This window comes from Microcaecilia unicolor, unplaced genomic scaffold (genome assembly GCF_901765095.1).
Source record: "Microcaecilia unicolor unplaced genomic scaffold, aMicUni1.1, whole genome shotgun sequence".
Lineage (NCBI taxonomy): Eukaryota > Metazoa > Chordata > Amphibia > Gymnophiona > Siphonopidae > Microcaecilia > Microcaecilia unicolor.
In genome coordinates, this window is record NW_021963011.1 from 46,760 (window position 1) to 68,829 (window position 22,070).

Here is a 22,070-nt window from a genome sequence, read left to right on the forward strand (position 1 = left end):
GAATTTTTGACTCCTCTCGGGTGCCCGCGGATCCGGGTCACTAAGCAGAGAGCCGTTGATAGCAGCGTAGGATGTATAATACTTTCTAATAAGAGGGCCTATGGTCCAGACCACATCACTCTGGCAGTAAAATAATAATTTTTTTTTTTTTAGGCATACAGGACGCAATGATAAATACCATCACATTTGACATTTGATCACTGAGAGACCCGAACCACATGTATCGTTGAACTCATAATGGAGCTAGGGGAGGGGGGGAAGGGCAGAGGGAGGGTCAGGCAGGGCAGGTGGGCGGGGGGGGGGATACACCTCAGGGTTAATATAGTTTAGATAACTCACACACGTTGCAGTGATAATGAAGAGTTTATTCTAGAGTAATTTAGTCAGGCGATTGTTAGCTGTTGCATGCGTTATACTTGTTAATATTGGGGTGTGACACTGCACAAGGTGTATCAATGGGCACCGAGAGGGTGGGAGGGGGAGAAATATAAACGCCACACTGTAACTCGATATGTTGATTGAATTTGTTGGATGACAATTCTTGTATGTACCTTTTTCGACAAACAGCTGTTTAATTGTCAGTTACAACCAATAAAAACGATTTAAACATAAGTCACTTTGTGGAATCTGTAGATCTTCATTGATTTTTTTTGATGGTAGATAATAAATTTTGTTCAAAGGTGGTATTTTAACTGAAGTAAATTTTAAATTTTCCACTAAATACCTTTTGAACATATCCATTGGAGAATACACTGATGTCTTAGGAAAATTTAACAATCGAAGATTTAATCTTCGATTGTAATTTTCAAAATACTCAAGTCTATTATGTATTAGTATATTGTCCTGTATCAATTTCACAGTTGTTTCTTTCATTTTAGTGGAATCAATATTCAAAAGATTTATTCTCTCATTAACCTCACTTTTCACTGTAGTAAATGCAGTATTTAAATTTTGCACATTTTCAGAAAGAGTATCAATCTTGCCTGTTGAAGTCCTCACCGCATTATCCAAACGCTGGAGCGCCTCCCATATCGTCTCCGGCATTACCTTCGAACTTAAGGCCCTAGATGTTGTTGGCCTTTCCTGAAGAGCGGCTACACCCTCCGGCTCCGATGTCGAGGAAGCCCCGGCCAAAAACCCGACTTCCTGGCCCAGCGGCGGAGCGCCTTCTCCGACTTCCAGGGTCAACGATCCACCCCTCAAATCGGGTATCGCCGGTTGCAAAGGCGGGCAGAGAGTTGGAGGAGACAACAATGTGTCTATTCCCTGGATCACGGCGTCTCCTATCGCCGTTACATCAGCGGGAACTCCAAACCTTGAATCAGTGGATTGACGCGTCAGGAACTGCTCAATCGTCTGCTGGTCGGGCGTTGACGTTAGCGACGGCTGGGCCACCGTCCTAACAGTCCCTTTCCTCTTTGTGTGTGGCATAATAACAAAATAGGTAAGAGAATCTTGAAGAGAAGGATCAACCCCCAGCAGCGTTGAGCTAGTCACAAGCGTGAACAGTTGGCACCGCCGCCATCTTGCTCCGCCCCCAGATGTTCCCCAAGTCCATTTTAATAACGGTCGATGGACTTTTCCTTTAGCAAGCAGTCCAAAACTTTTTTAAACCTCACTAAGCTAACTGCTTTTATGAAATTTTCTAATTCTAGAGTTCAATCACACATTGTGTGAAGAAATATTTTCTCTGATTTGTTTCGAATTTACTACTATGTAGCTTCACTGCGTGCTCCCCTAGTTCTAGTATTTTTGGAAAGAGTAAACAAGCGATTCACATCTACACATTTCACTCCACTCAATATTTTATACACCTCTATCAAATCTCCCCTCAGCCATCTCTTCTCCAAGCTGAAGAGCCCTAGCCGCTTTAGCCTTTCCTAATAGCGGTCATCCCATCCCCTTTTTCATTTTCATCGCCCTTCTCTGTACCTTTTCTAATTCCACTATATCTTTTTTGAGATGCGGTGACTAGAACTGAACACAATATTCGAGGTGTGGTCAGACCATGGAGCAATACAAAGGCATTATAACATCTTTATTTTTGTTTTCCATTCCTTTCCTAATAATACTTAACATTCTATTTGCTTTCTTAGCCGCCGCCGTACACTGAGCAGAGGGTTTCAATGTATCATCAACGACGACGCCTAGATCCCTTTCCTGGTCGGTGACTCCTAACGTGGAACCTTTGCATGACGTAGCTATAATTCGGGTTCCTGTTTCCCCCAAAATGCATCACTTTGCACTTGCTCACATTAAAGGTCACCTGCCATGTCGATGTCCACCTTCCTGGTGGGTAGTGTGGAGTTATTTTGGGAGGAGGGAGTGAGTGTTTTAAACCTTAATTAAAAAAAAACGTTTTGAAAAGTGAGTTTGTGCTTAGTTCCCTTTATGCCTGATATAAAGCAAGCGGAGGGTCTCTTTATAGTACTTTGGGGGGGGCTAAGTTGTTTCTATTCTTTTTGTTGTATATTAGTTGCTTTTTCCAATGTTCATTTGTTCCATGTGCTGCACATTAATTTAGTTAAAAGACCTTATTAAATGAAAATAAAACTTCTAAGCCCCATCATCAGGGCCGTGCCTAGGGTCTCTGGCGCCCCCCTGCAGACTATCAGTTGGCGCGTGCACGCCCCGATTCCCCGGCGCTTTAAATTTACCTTGCTCCGCCTCCGATGTCTGCACAGCATCAGTGAAAGCGCTGCCTGTCTGACATCTCTCCACCAGCCTTCCCTTTGGTCGTTCGTTCCCTCTGTGTCCCGCCTTCTTCTGACGTCATTTCCTTGAGGGTGGGACACAGAGGAAATGAACGAGCGAAGGGAAGGCTGGTGGAAAGACGTCAGACAAGCAGCGCTTTCACTGACGCTGCGCAGACATCGGAGGCAGAGCGAGGTAAACTTAAAGTGCCGGGGAATCGGGGATGGAGCAGAGGAGTAAGGTTTTTTTTTCTTTTAAATACAACTATGGCGCGGCACCCTTGAAGGCAGGCGCACCCCTGCGGCACTTACCGTGCTTACTGTGTTGGCACGGCCCTGCCCATCATGTACCTCCTGTCCCGAGTCTTGTCTGATTGGTGCACAGACTCCAGAGACTCTCAGTGGCACTGATACTTCTCTCTCCCTGGTGACTGATGACACAACTGAGCTTCAAAACCTGATTGGCTCACACACCTCTCTCCAGTGTTTCAGGGGAGGGGTTTTGCTGGTGTGCTGGTATGGGGGGGGGGGGGGGGAAGGCAGCAGTGCCAGTCTCCCTGTCACCCAGAAAGGGGGCTTTACTGGCTTTAGTCACTTCTTTTACTTTGTTTAATAAATAAAAACACGATGGTCTCTGTCCGAGCACCTGGAGCTGGGGGCTGCAGTCTGGCAGTTCTGATAGTGATCCTGACTGTGCTGAGAACCCACTTAACTCACTGCGGGAACCCTCCAGGTAAGAAACCGAGAGAGATCTCTGATAGTGACAGTGTAGAGGACTGACAGCACTCACTACAGGGACCCTCCAGGTAAGGATAAGAGATGTGACACTGTGGAAAACCCACCACCACAACTGGTTGCAGGGACCAACAGATAAAGATCATTTAGGGGCTCTGAAATCAAAGGTCAGGAAATATTTGATGCTGATAGTGCTGAGAACTGACATAGCTCATTACAGGCCTCTTCATTTAAACATCTATGAGGGATTGAGGAGGAGGGTGATGTTTGGGGCTTGAAGAAGTAACTTTGTAAATCTAGGTGCTCTGAAAAGAAGCCTCTATGTGTGTGTGTGTGGGGGGGGGGATGTTTTGCCCCATCTCATCTGCCCTCAACCTTGGAGTCATCTTCGACTCCTCCCTCTCCTTCTCTGCGCATATCCAGCAGATAGCCAAGACCTGTCGTTTCTTCCTCTATAACATCAGCAAAATTCGCCCTTTCCTCTCTGAGCACACCACCCGAACTCTCATCCACTCTCTCATTACCTCTCGCCTTGACTACTGCAACCTACTCCTCACTGGCCTCCCACTTTGCCATCTATCCCCCCTTCAGTCTGTTCAGAACTCTGCTGCACGTCTTATCTTCCGCCTGGACCGATACACTCATATCACCCCTCTCCTCAAGTCACTTCACTGGCTTCCGATCAGGTACCGCATACAGTTTAAGCTTCTCCTATTAACCTACAAATGCACTCGATCTGCAGCCCCTCCTTACCTCTCTACCCTCATCTCCCCTTACATTCCTACCCGTAACCTCCGCTCTCAAGACAAATCCCTCCTTTCAGTACCCTTCTCCACCACCGCCAACTCCAGGCTCCGCCCTTTCTGCCTCGCCTCACCCCATGCCTGGAATAAATTCTCTGAGCCCATACGCCAGACCCCCTCCCTGCCCATCTTCAAAGCCTTGCTCAAAGCCCACCTCTTCAATGTCGCCTTCGGCACGTAACCACCATACCTCTATTCAGGAAATCTAGACTGCCCCAACTTGACATTTCGCCCATTAGATTGTAAGCTCCTTTTTAGCAGGGACTGCCCTTTTTTGTTAAACTGTACAGCCTGCGTAACCCTAGTAGCCAGGGGTGTGCTGGTAAATTGTTATCTGTGGGCTCTCTCTCGCCAGCAAAGTAAAAGAGAATTCAGGAGGGGCCCAAGCCCACATTTTGGGATCCATTTGTTAAAGCAGCCATGGAGAACCGGCTCCCAAAATTCTTAAAAACTTAACAAACGGCTCTCGAGAGCCTGTGAGAGCCTGCTGCAGCACACCACTGCGCTCTAGAAATGTTAAGTAGTAGTAGTAGTATAGGGAGACAGACTGGTGTGCATGGAGAGTGTGTCTGTCTGGGGGTCTGTTTTGTGTGTGGGATTTATTTTAGTGGCTATGTATGAGGTGGGATATGTTGGAGTTGTGCATGTGATGATGTGAGAGATCTGATTGAGGAGAGTGTGTGTGTGGGTGTGTGTGGGTGTGTGTGTGTGTGTGGGGGGGGGGGTGATGTGTGTAGGGAGGGAAGGTGTCCAAGTATGGAGGGTGTGTTGGGGGGGGGGGGGGGTATGTCTTTCTTGGTCTGCCTTTTTTGGCTCTGGGAGTGAAGAATTTGAGTTGCATCAGTTGTGAATATTCTCAGCCTGTAACTATCAGCTAAACAGGGTGATTTATCTGGAGTTACTGTTCTCTGAAAACAGTAATCTGATCTTTTTTCCCCCTCTTTTTGAACTTGCCTGAAAGATTCCCATTTTATTATTATTATTTATTGCATTTGTATCCCACATTGTCCCACCTATTTGCAGGCTCAATGTGGCTTACATAGTATGTAAACAATGTTGTTACAGGATAGCAGATACATTTAGTATTGTGTAGAAATTAAGTGAGGGAAAAAAGAAGAAGGAAGGGAGTGGTTAGGGTAATTATAGGTTAATGTGTTCAGAAAGTAATTTTACCCAAAGACAGACAGACAGACAGACATGAACCTTTTTGTGAAGCGCTGCATACCACTGGTAGCGCTATAGTATGATTTATAGTAGTAGTAGTAGTATTTCACATTAGTTCTTATGTTCCATAAATATGGTAATACTGACACTTTGTGGTCACTGGAGGTACTGCAGCCTCTTCCATTTGTATGCTTTGTAAGAGAGGAAATAACTTGAATCTTTAAAGGGATCCATGTCTGTCTGGCTGTTTGTCTGTCCATCAATGAGAATGGGGTTACCACCTCTTCCACTGACCCAGAAGGAGTTATCTGTGACTTTCTTGATTTTACACAACTTTTTTTCCTATCTCTTTCCATTTTCATATTGTTCTGTACTCCCTCAGATTTTATAAAATCAGGTGCCCCTTAAATGTTCTTGTGGGGACTTTTTCTGCTCAGGTTAGAGAATTTTCTTCTTTTTCGCTTAGGTCTTTGCATTCTTTTAGATGTTTTGTGCTTGAACAGCTTTATTAGTTCTGATTTTGCAAACTTGAATACCACTCTCCACCCCCAGCTCCCCACAAGCACACTTAAAGCCCCTCACTCCTTCTCCCTGCACGCAGACACACAGGTTCCACCTACATTGACCCCTTGAGGCAGGACTGGATGGATGTACTGGTGTCTGTATTGTTTAGTATTGATGTTTCAGAGGCTGTTGGTATTTTTCTTTACTTTGTATAGATTTTGCTGATATTTGCTGTGATCCATTGATGCACAGGATTATTTGCCTGTGGTTTGATAGATAGATAGATAAGATTGAGGTATGTCAGTTAAGGAGTTTATCACTTATATATACAGCAGCAGCTGATAAAAGTATAGGTATTTTATCTTTGGCATTTTAATGACACTATATCTGAATAGTACCAGTGTGAAGTGATCCACAACAAGTACTGCGTTCTCCTATCCCTTCCTGTCCCTCAGAGATCCTCTGTGCTCAAATCTTCTGCTCAGTGTGTGGTGGTAGCCAAAAAAGCAAACAGGATACTAGGAATTATTAAGAAAGGGATGGTGAATAAGACCGAAAATGCTATAATGCCTTTGTAACACTCCATGGTGCGTCTGCACCTTGAGTATTGCGTTCAGTTTTGGTGGCCGTATCTCAAAAAAGATATAGCGGAATTAGAAAAGGTTCAAAGAAGAGCGACCAAAATGATAAAAGGGATGGAACTCCTCTTGTATGAGGAAAGGCTAAAGAGGTTAGGGCTCTTCAGTTTGGAAAAGAGACGGATGAGGGGAGATATGATTGAGGTCTACAAAATCCTGAGTGGTGTAGAACGAGTAGAAGTAAATCAATTGTTTACTCATTCCAAAATTACAAAGACTAGGGGACACTTAAGGAAGTTACATGGAAATACTTTTAAAACAAATAGGAGGAAAAAAATGTTCACTCAATAAATGTTTAAGCTCTGGAACTCTTTGCTGGAGGATGTGGTAACAGCGGTTAGTGTATCTGGGTTTAAAAAAGGTTTGGACAAGTTTCTGGAGGAAAAGTCCATAGTCTGCTATTGAGACAGACATGGGAAGCAACTACTTGCCCTGGGATTTGTGGTATGGAGCGTTGCCACAATTTGGGTTTCTGCCAGGTACTTGTGACCTGGCTTGGCCACTATTTGGCAAACAGGATACTGGGCTAGATGGACCATTGGTCTGACCCAGTATGGCTACTCTTACCTTCTTATATTGTCCCAAGCTTTCTTGAATTCAAGTAGTCTTATGCTCCACCACTTCCACCGAGGCTATTCCAGGCATCCACTACTGTTCTGTCCCATCTTCATTCCATGCCAGCTTGTTCTGGAGCTTCCTTTCAGTTGAAAGAGACCTGCCTCCTCTGTATTTATGCTATGAAGGTATTTAAATATCTCTATCATATCTCCCCTCTCCTGCCCTTCTTCCAAAGAATACATAGTGAGATCTTGTCTGTCCTAATACACTTTATGATGAAGACCAGTGAGCATATCAGTAGCCACCAGTTGGACCAACTCCATCCTGTTTATGTCTTTGTTGAAGCTTCATCTCCAGAATTGTACACAATATTCTAAATGAGGTCTCAGCAGAGTCTTATACAGGGGCATCTTCACCTCCTTTTTCCTGTTGGCTGTTTCTCTCCCTATTCACCCAAACATCTTTCTGGCTTTTGTTGTCTCCTTTTCTAACAGTTCAGACAACTTAAGATCATCCCCTCCTATACTGTACTGTTCCCTGCAGCTCAAATGATTGACCCTGCATTTTTAAGTATTAAATCTTCCAATTCTTCAAACTTCACTAGATCCCTCCTGATTTTATCCACATTGTCAGGCGTGTGTACTATCTGCAAAGAGACAGACCTTACCAAACAGCTCTTCTGCAATATTGCTTATAAAAATGTTAAAAAGAATTGGCCCAAGAACTGATCCTTGGGGCACATCAATGGTAACTGTCCCATTCCTCAGAGTCAGCGCCATTTACTGTCCCTCTTCGTCACCTCCCACTTAACCAGTTCCTAACACAGAGGCCAATGCTCAAAACTAGCGCCAGCATTGGCATTCGGTTAATGCCAGGTGTCTGTGCATGTAATTGTACGCCAAATGCTCAGAGGTCTTGAGCGCTGGTGGAAATTGTGAAGAGTAAGAGGCTGTCCTACCCTGGGTAGGCCACTAGATGGCGCTGTTCACTTAAAAATGTCCAGGGAAAATGGCCGGGTGTGCCTCTAGAGGGAGCCAGTAGGGACTGTATAGCTGGAGGTCGCTAGGACCGGGGAGAGTCCTGGGGTGGCAACAGGTGCAGCAGGTTATGGGCTGGGTCCTGTTTGGCTAATTAACCCTTTATACCCCACTTGAGTTGTGAGGGAAGAGAGGAAAGAGTTAGCAGCTGAAGAAGAGAGATCCCCTGGAAGATACTGGCTAACCCTATGGACTTGTGATGTACTATGTGTTCAAGGAAGAAAAGCAGGCTGGGGTAAGAAATCCCTAAAGCATTAGTGTTGGACTGTGCGTTCTCAGTACTTATAGGAACTGTGTGTTCACAGAAAGGACTGTGTGTCCAAAGAAGGGGGGACTATGGGTCCCATTACTGAGAGAAGCAGTCGGCAAGGCCTGGGGTAAGAAGTCCCCAAAGTATTGAAATTAATACTGAGCCCATGTATCTGTGTGGGGAGGCTCAGTGTGAAGATATGTGAAAGTATTTAAGAAGAAAGATATGAGAAAGTATTAATGGTTATGACCAATTGCTAATGAGACTGAACTAACAGCCGTGGGGTGGAGGATAGGACTGTAAGGTCAATGTGAGTGAAGAAAAGTCCTATCCAGGGGAGGAGGCTGTTAGACACTGAGACCCAGGTTCCCCACAGTAGATGGGCTCAGTGAGAGAACTTGTGCTACATGATTAACTGCTGAAAATAAGTGAGGTCCACAAGAATGAAGTAATCTAATAAAGTGAATTTGCATATAATGTCTCATTTGCATGCATGTGAAAGCTGAAGAATCCTAGTTGAAGTTCCAGGAGAGTGCAAGGGGTCACGGCCCATGTATCAAAGGGGTGACTGGGGCACATTGGACTGAACAGGAGAGGATTTTCAGCTGAAGGAAGGCATGTTGAGCAGTCACCCTGAGTAGGGCAGGAGCCCCAGATATAGAGGTGGGTGCTTGCCAGCGACTAGGAGAAGACCAGCAGATGATCTGTTCAGGAGCCTGGGGCCAGTGAGGCCAGGTAGAGAGCAGGAAGGTCATGTGTCTTTACAGTTTGTCTTAAAGCCAAGTGCCTGGGAGTCTTAAAGGGCTTGGTTCAATAATACCTTGAGAAGGGGAAAGATAAAGGAAGCCATTTTGTTTGGAACTATTTGCTTATGTACTGTTTTTGCTAGAGTTACCAGGGACTGACCACAAGTTGTTCTGAACTGCTTTGGTTGAAACTGTCAGTAGCAGAGCAGTTGCCTGGCCAAGGGCCATACATAGCTTGGCTTGGGAGCCAAGGAAACTCAGAAGAGACTGGCAAATGCAACCCCGGCCAGCAGAGGGCTGCATTCAGAATCACCCAGTGGCCAGGAGCTTCACAAAATGCACATGAAATGCACATCACTTTCACTAACTACAACCTCTCCAAAAGACATTACAAAATGTGATACCCGCAAGCCAGCCTTCTCTGGAGTAGCCCCCACACTCTGGAATGCATTGCCTGAAAGGCTTAACACAAGACTACCTCTACTTCAGGAAGCAGGTGAAAGCTTGGCTCTTCAACCAAGCCTTTAATGGAAGAAGTAACTAACTTGTTAGTCTCACTCAAACCAGCGCCGTAGCGAGGGTACCTGACACCCGGAGCAGGTCGCCGCTGCGCACCCCCCCCCCCCCCCCAGGTGCAGGGCACGGCGCCCCCCCCTCCGGAGCGCACGCTCCCCCCCCCCCCGAAACGCATCCTACCTTGCAGCAGGGGGCAGGCGGGAGGGCCGATCCGCCCCCAGTGCATGTCACTGGGAGCTGCGTCGGCTCTGCTGCTTCCCTGCTTTCTCTGCCCCGGAACAGGAAGTAACCTGTTCCGGGGCAGAAAGAGCAGGGAACCAGCGAGCCAACACCCCCCCCTAGCGCGTGCACCTGGGGCGGACTGCCCCACTGCCCCCCCCCTTCCTACGCCACTGACACACACAAGGATTGACTGGGCTGCACATACTGCAGCGGAACATGTTTATCCACTCCTACCCTAGCTGACATAATATTTAACCATCTCTCTGACCTCACATGCAACTTTCTTCAAATCAAGCACCTTACATTCTAATTCTTCCTACTTTCTTACTCATCTATATGTTACAACTTTGCTTTACCCTTCACTACCAATTATAATGTTCTATTACGTATTGTGTAGTCATTGCAAGTAGTATATTATGCCATACTTTGTATTGTTGTTCGAATATTTTTACTGCTCTAATTGCCTATTGCTCATGTTTGATCTATTCTTACTATACACCGCCTTGAGTGAATTCCTTCAAAAAGGCGGTAAATAAATCCTAATAAATAAGTAATAAGTAAATAAATAAAAGATGGCCCTAAATTGTATTGAAATGTGTGATAATGAGGTCAGGAAGTATTCCTTTGCAGTGCACAGGAGGACGTGATGGTCTCAATATCGAAAGGTTTTTGCCAGGTGAGGGGCAGCGTAGAAGGTTTTGAGCAGAGGATTTCCTGTCACTTTTTCACCCTGAACTGCTGGTTTTGTCTTCTTTAACATGGGGACGGAGGTTCCTGCAAGTATTCAAGACAGACAAGAAGTAGCAAAACATGTGCGCGTGTCCGAGTGAAATACACATCAGCTCCAATTCTTCTACGCTTAAATATAAACCTCACAATATCTCCCAAGTGCTAGTAATATTTGCAAGGTTCATATTTAGGTCCTGAAGAAAAAACGCTAATGTAGGCTGACACTTCGGTTTTTCTCTGCACCAGTGCACAAGATCCGCGCTTACTGCAAAACCTTTCTGCGCATGTGTCAGGCGTGTTCCTCCCTCCACTTCCTGTTTAATAGTGCAATTTAACTGGAATCAAATGTAAATATAATTTGCTTCAAGCACCACTGAGCTAGTTTCTTGCATTACTGTTGCATTGTGGGTCCATCTGTGGCTTTGAGCATCGGCCCCTCAGTCAGGGGATCAGTCAGTTTACTTATAAGTCATCTATGTCAAAGGTTTCGCTAAAATCTAAATAAACCACATCTAGCCTCTCCCTCAGTCCAACTCTCTGGTACCTGGACCAGGCAAAGAAATTAATCAGATACATGTGACAAGACCTCCCTCTAATAAAACTCTCTCTCCTCCAATTCCTCATGTCTCTGCCACTGTCTCACCCTCTGAATATTTCTTTGTTTCTACTACTACTACTTAACATTTCTAGAGCGCTACTAGGGTTACGCAGCGCTGTACAAAATAACAAAGAAGGACGGTCCCTGCTCAAAGGAGCTTAAATCTAAAGAACGAAATGTCAAGTTGGGGCAGTCTAGATTTCCTGGGTAGAGGTGTAGTGGTTAGGTGCCGAAGGCGAAATTGAAGAGGTGGGCTTTAAGCAGTGATTTGAAGATGGGCAGGGAGGGGGCCTGGTGTATGGGCTCAGGGAGTTTGTTCCACGCATGGGGTGAGGCGAGGCAGAAAGGGCGAGCCTGGAGGTGGTGGAGAAGGGTACTGAAAGGAGGGATTTGTCTTGAGAGCGGAGGTTACGGGTAGGAACGTAAGGGGAGATGAGGGTTGAGAGGTAAGGAGGGGCTGCAGATCGAGTGTATTTGTAGGTTAGTAGCAGAAGCTTGAACTGAATGCGGTACCTGATCGGAAGCCAATGAAGTGACTTGAGGAGAGGGGTGATATGAGTGTACCGGTTCAGGCGGAAGATAAGACGTGCAGCAGAGTTCTGAATGGACTGAAGGGGGGATAGGTGGCTAAGTGGGAGACCAGTGAGGAGTAGGTTGCAGTAGTCAAGGCGAGAGGTAATGAGAGAGTGGATGAGAGTTTGGGTGGTGTGCTCAGAGAGCAAAGGGCGAATTTTGCTGATGTTATAGAGGAAGAAACGACAGGTCTTGGTTATCTGCTGGATATACGCAGAGAAGGAGAGGGAGGAGTCGAAGATGACACCGAGGTTGCGGGCAGATGAGACGGGGACGATGAGGGTGTTATCAACCGAGATAGAGATTGGAGATAGAGGAGAAGTGGGTTTGGGTGGGAAGACAAGAAGTTCGGTCTTGGCCATGTTCAGTTTCAGGTGGCGGTTGGACATCCAGGCAGCAATGTGGGATAAGCAGGCCAATAATTTGGCCTGTGTTTCCGCAGTGATGTCTGGTGTGGAGAGATAAAGCTGGGTGTCGTCAGCATAAAGATGATAGTGGAAGCCATGAGACGAGATCAGGGAGCCCAGGGACGTATGACGTTAGAAGGCGGGACTAAGGGCACGAACTCATCAGAAGCAAACAGGGAAGGCTAGAGATGGGCAGCAGGGCTTTAAATAACGCGGCACTTCAACGGAGGTAATAAAAAAAGATGGATGGGGTGGGAGGGGAGGGTGGGGGTGAAGGACAATCGCTGGACATGTTTGGGAGCAGGAGGGGAGGGAGGAGAATTGCTGGACATGGATGGGAGCGGGAGGGGAGAATGGGGGCAACGGAAAATCGTTGGACATGGATGGGAGGGGGAGGGGAGGGAGGAGAATTGCTGGGCATGGATGGGTAGAGGGGGGCAGGGGAGAGAAGAGAATTGCTGGGCATGAATGGATAGAGGGGGGCAGGGGAGAGAAGAGAATTGCTAGGTATGGATGGATAGAGGGGGACAGGGGAGAGAGGAGAGTTTCAGGACATGGATGGAGGGGAGAGCAAGAGAAATTCTGGACATGGATGGAGGGGAGGGAAGGGAGAGAAAAGAAATGCTGGACATGGAGGGAAGATAGAGGAAGGAGATAAGATGAGAGAAAAGGAAGTGAGCAGAGAAACTGCACATGGATGGAGAAAATAGGCAGAAGCTGGATCCACTGTACAGTCAAGTCTGCGGAGGACCAGAAATGAAGAAGAAAGGAGGAAAGAAAAGAAATAAATGGAAAGGAAGCCCTGGAAACGGAGTCAAGGGAACAGATAGAATGCAGCAGAATCAGATACTGGGCCAGCATGATCAGAGAAACAGTCACCAGACAACAAAGGTAGAAAAAAATAATTTTATTTTCATTATAGTGTTTGGAATATGTCCACTTTGAGAATCAGGTGCTGAACGTTAAAAGTTTATATTTATTTACTTATTTATGGCATTTTATCCCATATTAAACATGAATTAGATTGGAACCTGGGATCATTTAATTTTTTTTTCCTGGAGACAGTAATGCATTGCCCCCCCCCCCCCCCCCCCCCCGGCTATAGCCAGCTCTGCAAATTTTTTTGGGTGGGCGCCGAGGTTGACCGGGGAGAGAGCCTGTTAAAAATTTACCAGCACACCACTTCCAATATGAGAAACTGTGAAGAAATGAAGAGAAGAGCAGGAGAGAGGGCTGAGAGAGGAACAGTGTCATTATCCATCATTTTACACTCACAGACCTGGAGGAGCTTAAAAAAGGTACCTTCCCTAATCCTGTACAACTACCCCCACCCAAAATTCAGTAGAATAGTCTCTCTCTCTCTCTCATACTTCATTTCTCTTTTTCTCTCTTTCTCTCTTTTTTTTTCTCTCTTTTTCTCTCTCTTTTTAAGGGCTTTTCAATCTCTCTGTCTCTGCATGTGATGGATGGTTTCTTAAACGTCTCTCAGGGCCAGAGGTGAGACGGTCTTTTTTTCTATCTCTCTCTGGCTGTCAAGGAGTGTGACAGTCTATAATACAATACAATTGACATTTCTTTCCGCATTTACCCCATTTAGAGACACATTACTGGGCATTTCTAAACAAGTACAGTATCTGATCAATATTAAAATTTAAGAAGCATTTACGAAAGTCCCCCAAAGATAGCTTTTAAGATCTGATAACCTGAGAACTGAGCTGCAATGAGGATAATGTAAACCCAGATGGAAGGATCACAGTCTGTCTCTCTCTGGGGATTGGATTCTCTTTAACTTTCAGGATGACAAGGTCTGTCTCTCTCTGTCGGGATGTGATCGGTGGCCTCCTCCTGTCTCTCGGGTAGAGGTGGTCTCTTTCTATCTCCTTGTTTTTCTGCCAGACTATTACAGTCTCTCTCTATCTCTCTCTCTCGCAGCGGTTTTCCTCTATCAGTGGAAGGGTGAGTGTCACTTTGGAGCCGGCGGGCAGGGGATGCGGCTCCTGGAACGGCAGATCATTAACCGGGAGGAGTTCGCGTACTTCGACAGTGACATCGGGCGCTACGTGGGCAGGACGGAGCGGGGAGTGTGGCAGGTGGATTATTGGAACAATGACACAGCGTTTATGGAGCAGAAACGGGCTGAGGTGGAGACATCCTGCAGTTACAACTATGAGACATATAAACCCTTCACCGAGCAGAGGAGAGGTGAGAGCAGAGACACCACAGGAGAGAGATGAGACAGAACACCCCCCCCCCCCCCCCCGCATTATCCAGAGCCAGGTCAGAGCACAACCCCCCCCCCTCAAAAGAAAAAAAAACCCGAGCACAACCCCTCCTCACCACTTCCCGCACAACGGGCATATAAAACCTGGGAGAGAAGAAACCAGAGACCCCTGAGAAACTCGACAGAAGACGGACAGACCCCCCCCCCCCCCCAGTGCTAACAGCACGCAAAAGAGGTGAGAACAGAACGGCCCACCCTCTTTGGGCTCAGGCCCACCCAGTAGCAGCACACCTATGATTTGGCAGGCAGGGATCCCCAAGCCACACCAGCTAAAAACTCCCAACAGCTGTCCCTCCTGCATACCTTGTAAGTAGCAGATCTTTGCCTGCATCGAGCAGCCACTGATATATACTGTGCACTGGCCCCACAGCCTTCCCTCTGATGTATTCCCACCTATGCAGAAACAGGAAGTTGCATCAGAGGGAAGGCTATGGGGCCAATATGAGCAGTGTGTATTAGTTGCTTCTCACTCCGATGAAAATCTGCTATTTAAGAGGTATGTGGGGGAGGGGGGATGTTTGAGAGACCATATGGCATGTAGGCAAGAGAGGGAGAGACCAAATCACTGTGGGATAGGGTGGAGTTCTGCCCACCCATCTGGGGCCCAGGCCCACCCAAAATTGAGTGGCTACGCCCCTGGGCCCCCTCCCTACCAGGAACAAGGGGGCAGATAGGGCAACGACAAGAGCAAGGATTAGCAGTCAAGTGACCGGTTTGCTCCAAACTCCCTCCCTCCCCTTCTCTTCCCTGAACAGAACAGGGGGAACCAGTACAGTACAGACCCCAGCTCAGGGGATTAAAGAAAAAGATGCCCCCCCCATAGGCTATTCTCCATCTACCAGACCCTGTGACATGCTCCATCTGTCACCCTGTCTCCTTCTGTCCCTGAACCCCTGTCATTTTCTGTCCTCTGGCCACATGCAACAGGCTCCTCTCCCCACATTGCAGGCAGATAATTCCCCTTCAGTTATTACTTTTGACCCCCCCCCCCCCAATTACAGCCTCCAGCTGAATTCCAGCCAGTGTTCAGATCAGGTACCATCAGGTTTCACCCCCCCCCCCCCTCCCCCTGGTCACCGCAGAGACATTCCTCTGTCTGGGGAGTCCTGTAATCATTGATCTTTATTCCAGCCTCTGGATGTCACCATTAAGTGACTCCTTCCCCACCCCAGGCATAGAGCCAGGATCCTCCCATCATTTAATGCTTCCTGGGGTCTCAGTGGTGCCTCTTCCCTCTCCCATCAGCTCTGATGAATTTACTATGTGGAGTTCCAAATCTCACAGACCATATCTGCCCCTCCCCGGAGAATAATAATCAGACTGTGTGTCTGTTTTACAGTCATCCCCAAAGTGAAAATCACCCCTACGAGGTCTCCCAGTTTGGAACACCAGAACCTGCTGGTTTGTATGGTCAGCGGATTCTTCCCCTCTGAGATTCAGGTGAAGTGGCTGAGGAATGGGGTGGAAGAGAGCAGGGTGGTCTATGCACAGCTCTTACAGAATGGAGACTGGACCTATCGGGTGGATGCGATACTGGAGACTGTCCCGGAGCACGGAGACACCTACACGTGTGAGGTGGAGCACAGCAGCCTGCAGCAGCCCCTCAGAGTAAACTGGGGTAAGATCGCTACCCCCCCTCTTTATCTGAGTAATAATTTTATAGCAAATTCCCTAGGCTGCAAGGACAAGTAGATGCATATTTTAAGGCTGATTTATAAATACACTAATCTGCTGAAACGGTGGTTAAAATGCAGCCAGGATCCATTCACACCTGCTCAGGGGTTGGTGTAAGTGTATAAAGCTGAAATATGTGCATCAGTGAGTGTTTTATAACCTTTGTGTGCACTTCCTGACTCCAACCACACTGTGCAAAAGCTATGGCACTGAACACGCCTGGGTCGTGTAAAAGTGAGAAACCTTATTGTCACCAGACACATTTTCATGAGGGGGATAATTTCATAAGAAACCTTTTATGTGCCGACAACAGATTTTGTGCAAGGAAACACCTTTATAAAATGATCCCCCCTCCCCAGTGTCGCATCTATTAGGAGTGCAGCCCCCCATTTCCTATTCAGAGTGTAGCCCCCTAGTGTCCTTCTATTAGGAGTGTAGCCCCCCCCCCCCAGTGTCCTATTAGGTGTAGCCCCCTGTTTCCTATTCAGAGTGTAGCGCCCTGTTTCCTTCTATTCAGAGTGTAGCCCCCCCCCCCCCCAAGTGTCCTATTAGGTGTAGCCCCCCCCCCCTTTCCTTCTATTCAGTGTAGCCCCACCAAGTGTCCTATTAGGAGTGTAGCCTCCCACCATCCCCCCCCCCCCCCCCCCCCCCCCCGTCCTCAGCAGGGTGAGGAGCTCTTAGTCCTTTCTCATGTGGAGGGGGAATGGGAAATTTTAGGCTCTTAGGTCTGAGCAGATTGAACCCAGACCCTCACTTTTCACTCTCAATTAGTGGTTCCAGTGGAGAAGAAACCAGAGAATATCATGACACCTCTGGTGCCACCACTTCTTGAATACCGTGTTCAGTTCTGGTCTCCATCTCTTCAATCAGATTCAGAGGAATTAGAAATGATTCAGAGAAGAGAGATCAAAATGAATAAGGGGATAGAATGACTCTCATGTGAGCAAGGTCTAAAGAGGTTATGGCTGGTCAGCTTGGAGAAGAGATGGCTAAGGGGGGATACGATTGAGGAGCAGGTAAATGCAAATTAATTGTTTACACTGTGTAGGGTCAAGGCTCAAAACTAAAGCCGGCGCTGAAAGGGGGTTACCACCGGGTCAGCAGTCACGCTATTGTGCACCAAATCCTGGTGGTTGGGAGGCGGGGCTAGTGTTGGGCAGACTTATACGGTCTGTGCCGGGGCTGGTGGTTGGGAGGCGGGGATAGTGCTGGGCAGACTTATACGGTCTGTGCCAGAGCTGGTGGTGGGAGGCAGGGCCGGTGGCTGGGAGGCAGGGATAGTGCTGGGCAGACTTATAAGGTCTGTGCCAGAGCTGGTGGTGGGAGGTGGGACTGGTAGTTGGGAGGCGGGGATAGTGCTGGGGAGACTTATACGGTCTGTGCCAGAGCTGGTGGTGGGAGGCGGGGTTGGTGGTTGGGAGGCGGGGAGAGTGCTGGCCAGACTTATACAGTCTGTGCCCTGAAGAGGACAGTACAAATAAAAAGTTAGCACATATGAATTTATCTTCTTGGGCAGACTGGATGGACCGTGCAGGTCTTTTTATGCCGTCATCTACTATGTTACTATCCTCTAATGGTTTCAGCACATGCGCTAAACTCACTAGCAGAGACCGCAGCAATTCCTTAAAAAAAAAAGACTAACTGGTGTATTTAGGACTGGAAGCTGAACGCCAGGTCCAAGCTACCATTAGAAGGGTTGGTTGAGAGAAGAGACAGCGACACCCTTCCCCATACAGGCTCCCCCCAAAATGCCTCCCCCTCAAGCATACCCCCACATAACTAAGAAAAACTCCTGGTGGTCTGGTGGCCACAGATACACCCCAAATCAGAAGTTATCCTTGGTGGCCTAGTGTTCTCCCCTCCCCCCCCCCATAGCTGTAAGATGGAAGCAGGAGCAATACCCACTCACTCCCGCTTCTCTGGGGTGCCGTCTACGAAATGGCCCAGCCCAGTTCACATCCTAACTACCGTATTTTTCTGAAGTCCTTTCTTCTCATGATTCAAGCAAAATTCTTCTTGCACAGTGACCTGAACATACTCTGAACCCACCTCAAAGTAAAGCTCTTCATGCACTTTCTTTATGAAAATTGTTGCAGAGATCATGTGGGGAAAAGACCCCAAAGATGATGCACTAGTGTGGGGAGTTTCAAAAATGCCCCCAAAGGGCACTGAGGGCGCATGATTCTCGGATGTCTAATTTATGAGAATAAAATGCTTTTTATTTAAATAAATCAATTTTCCACAGTCCCATCATTTTTAGGGACAGACAAGTGTGAGGAGACAGTGTCTGTTGTATACATCACCTAATAATCTCTAATTCCAGGGATTGGCAAATGTTTTGTGCTCCCCATCATTCAATCTGTAGCTGAGTTTATGCTTCTGCTCTCCCTGTCAATCAGCCTGTGAACACTTAGGCTTTGTGTTGTGTTTTATATAGAGCCTAAGACCTCGGAGTCTGCGAGGAGCAAACTGTTGACGGGAATCATGGGGTTCGTGTTGGGGGTTGTGTTCATCATAGTGGGACTCATCATTTACCTGAAGAATAAAAAAGGTAAAATAATCAGAACTCGATAATCTCACCTCATATTACTGTCACATCACTGTTCAAGGTAACCACACTCACAGCCAGATAATGTCATCTCTCCTGGGATGCAGTGGGTGAGGCCCATCTACCATATAGGGGAATTTCTCCTTTATTTGGTAGACAGGCCCCGCATGGTACATCCCAGGATACACTGTGTGGGGTGGGGTTCCTCCAATTTTGTGATCCAAGTTTAATCAATATTTGATATACCGCCTATTTAGAGATCTGTTGTGAGCTGTTTAGATTCAAATAGTTGAAGGAAGAAAGGAAAAGGGAAACTAGTAACAGAGAGAGAGAACGAAGAGGTGCAATTCAACAGTATCAGAGCCCATAGGCAGCAGTGAGTTCGCATTGCTCTTTGGGCAAGTTACAAGGTCAGGGGCTAGGCTTAGGGTCATGGGGGATATGGGGTCCCGCTAGACTATCAGAGATTTTCTTCTAGACAACCAGAGAATTTGTGTGGAGTTCAGACTGGGGGAATGGGTTGGTTTAGAATGGGGGGCCATTAGACCATCGGGGATTTGATGTCAAGGGGAGAGAGGGGGAGCTGAGTCGGAAAGCAATCGGGGAGCCCACTAGACTACTGGGGAGGATTCTTTAATCTGGGGATGGGGGGAGGTATTTGAGTAGGGTCAGTGACAGGGAGGGAGGGAGACTGCTAGGGTGCTATAGGCTGGTGCACCAAGAACTCCGGGGCAGGGTGCTTGGATTGAAGGGAGAGAAGGGGGTGTCGATAGACACCCACTCCTTTCAACAAACCCTTCTACTTTACCCTGGACTTGGTGAAAAGTTTCCTGTGCTAAACGTGCATTGGAATCTTATGAGCATAGCTGCAAGGTACATAATGATCACATTAACATGCATTTAAATACATTTTAATGTAGTCTGCGGTAATAGTTTCAGCACGTTAATATCATTTGAGCACTGATTGGCCAGTAAAATCCACAGTAAAACCAGGTTAAAGCTGAGCTGATGGATTGTGCATCAGCCCCTCTGATTGCAGCTGTCTAGGAACATGAAAATACCTTCAGCACTTGAATGTAGCTCACTTTCATCTACAACTGAAAAAGGTGTGCTCTAAACCTAAAAATCTTCACAGGCTCAAATTCCTGATCTTCCTGTATCTAGACTTAGGAATAACTCTGAATTGATTGATTTCTTTCTTTCTTTTTGCAGGTACAACTGAACTTCACATTCCTCCCAATGAAGGTAAATAATCCCTAGAGAAGGACTGAGAGTGTCTGTGCCTGACGGTTTCCTTCAGCATATAGAAAGATGATGAATGGGACCGTGTGCAGAAAACACCCAAGAGAGTTTGTCTAGAATGCACCCAGAGAGTAGGGGACCTTGTACTTAATACAATAGGTGGGGGTGAAGGCTTTGCAGTATATACCTTGGATGGTTTCCTACATAGAATTCACCTGGTAGGGAGCCCTTGCCCGTAACATTTCTTGGGGATTCTTTGTCCACAATACAGTTGGGCAGGAAACATTGGTGGGGAGGAGGCTGTGTTCAGAATATCCCTTATTGTTTTAATCCCAGTAAGAGATATGTAAGGAAAGCTGCTTCATAAAGCATGAGAAGCTGATACAGAAAGAAAGACCGTGATGGAGAGACACAGGCATAGAAACTTGGCCCAGCTGTAGGATGGGATGGAGAGAGGGGGAAAGATGTACAAATCCAGGACTTAATGAGGTATCGCAGGACAAAGGAGAATTTTGAGAAATAACCCCCTCCCCACCTCTCATTTATAGCTTTCTAATTCTTGTTACCCCTCTAAAATAAATAACTTCTCAAGTTATCACCTTTGATAGTCTCTGATGCTTGTCCTCCTTAGGTCTCCTGAGTTAAGTTGATCTCCAAGATCTCCAATCCATCATCTGAGACAGCAACGCAACCTTATGTCTAAAGCCTCTCACAGCCTAAGGATCAGGAAGGCGCCTCCAGCATCAGCAGCCAGGATTTAGAGGAACCGCTGCAGTCCCGACTGACACCTTGGGGTTTCCACCAGTGCTCCTAATACCTACAGCTGAGCCCCTTCTCTAACCATGGGGAGAAGACTGAACCCCACCTGTAAGGAGCCCCTGCACCGTATGTTCTGAAGCACTTAAGAATCTCAGATCTATTCCTTTATGATATGTGACTGACAGAAATATTCTCTCCCATTTATTATCACCCCCTAGACTGGATAACATCCTCCCCTCCACTGCACAAGAAACTTACTGCACTGTGGTACTATCTTCATTCTGAAACCAGCTGATGGACTGGGTGGACTTGTGATATGATCACATCAACAGGACAGTCACAACTAAGGACTGACATGCAAGTGGATCCTACTGTGAGAACCTTAAAGCAGGGGATGGGGTCCTTCAGTGCAGTCAGTGTTATTGGTTTGTTTGTTTTGAAACCAGTTGTAGCTGTGCAAATGGGAGCAGCCAAAACAAAAAACTTCTGCTCAATTGGGGCAGTGAAACAGGGCTGGTGCACAATGAGATCTTCCCAATTAAACGGAACAATCCTGATTATCCCAACATTATCCATCCATCCTGTAAAAATGCAGAAATGGACTCTCACTTTTAAATATTAAACTTTGTTTGAAAGGTGATATGTAATGCAGGTGATTTTCAAAAGTCATTTACCAGATAAGTGGCTATTAAGCCAGGTAAATGGGCTACTTGAAAGTGATTGGTTTATAGATTGTAAGCTCTTTGAGCAGGGACTGTCTTTTTTTGTGTATGCTGTACAGCGCTACATATGCCTTGTAGCGCTATAGAAATGATAGATAGTAGTATTTTGCTTCAATAAGAAATTGCTCTGGAAAATATTTTAACAGAACGGTGTACAAGATCAAAACAAAACCCCTGATGCATCAGGGCAAAACAAGGGGGATCCTTATTCCTTGTGGAGGATTTTGAAGTCCTTTCAGCAACCAGGACTATGGTTTGGATACACCACCCTCTTAAATGTTAAATCTGGAACAGGGGAAAAGTGGTGAAGTTAATCCCACTTAGCCATCTATCCCCCCCCCCCTTCAATCTGTTCAGAACTCTGCCACACATCTTATCTTCCGCCTGGACCGATATACTCATATCACCCCTCTCCTTAAGTCACTTCACTAGCTTCCGATCAGGTACCGCAAACAGTTCAAGCTTCGCCTACTAACCTACAAATACACTCGATCTGCAGCCCCTCATTACCTCTCTACCCTCATCTCCCCTTACGTTCCTACCCGAAACCTCCGCTCACAGGACAAATCCCTCCTCTCAGTACCCTTCTCCACCACCGCTAACTCCAGGTTCCACCCTTTCTGCCTTGCCTCACCCTATGTCTGGAATAAACTCCCTGAGCCCATACACCA

At 46.8% G+C, this 22,070-nt stretch overlaps 1 protein-coding gene across 1 annotated transcript; it reads left to right on the forward strand.

Moving 5' to 3' along the window:
* Positions 1-3,241: 3,241 nt before the first annotated feature.
* Positions 3,242-21,729, forward strand: LOC115458727 (HLA class II histocompatibility antigen, DRB1-10 beta chain-like). The gene is made up of 6 exons (XM_030188551.1): positions 3,242-3,426; positions 14,106-14,375; positions 15,794-16,072; positions 18,566-18,679; positions 19,889-19,921; positions 20,550-21,729. Exons 1-6 carry the CDS (start codon positions 3,321-3,323, stop codon positions 20,561-20,563), a joined length of 816 nt encoding a protein of 271 aa, XP_030044411.1. The 5' UTR covers positions 3,242-3,320; the 3' UTR covers positions 20,564-21,729.
* The last annotated feature ends 341 nt before the right edge of the window (positions 21,730-22,070 follow it).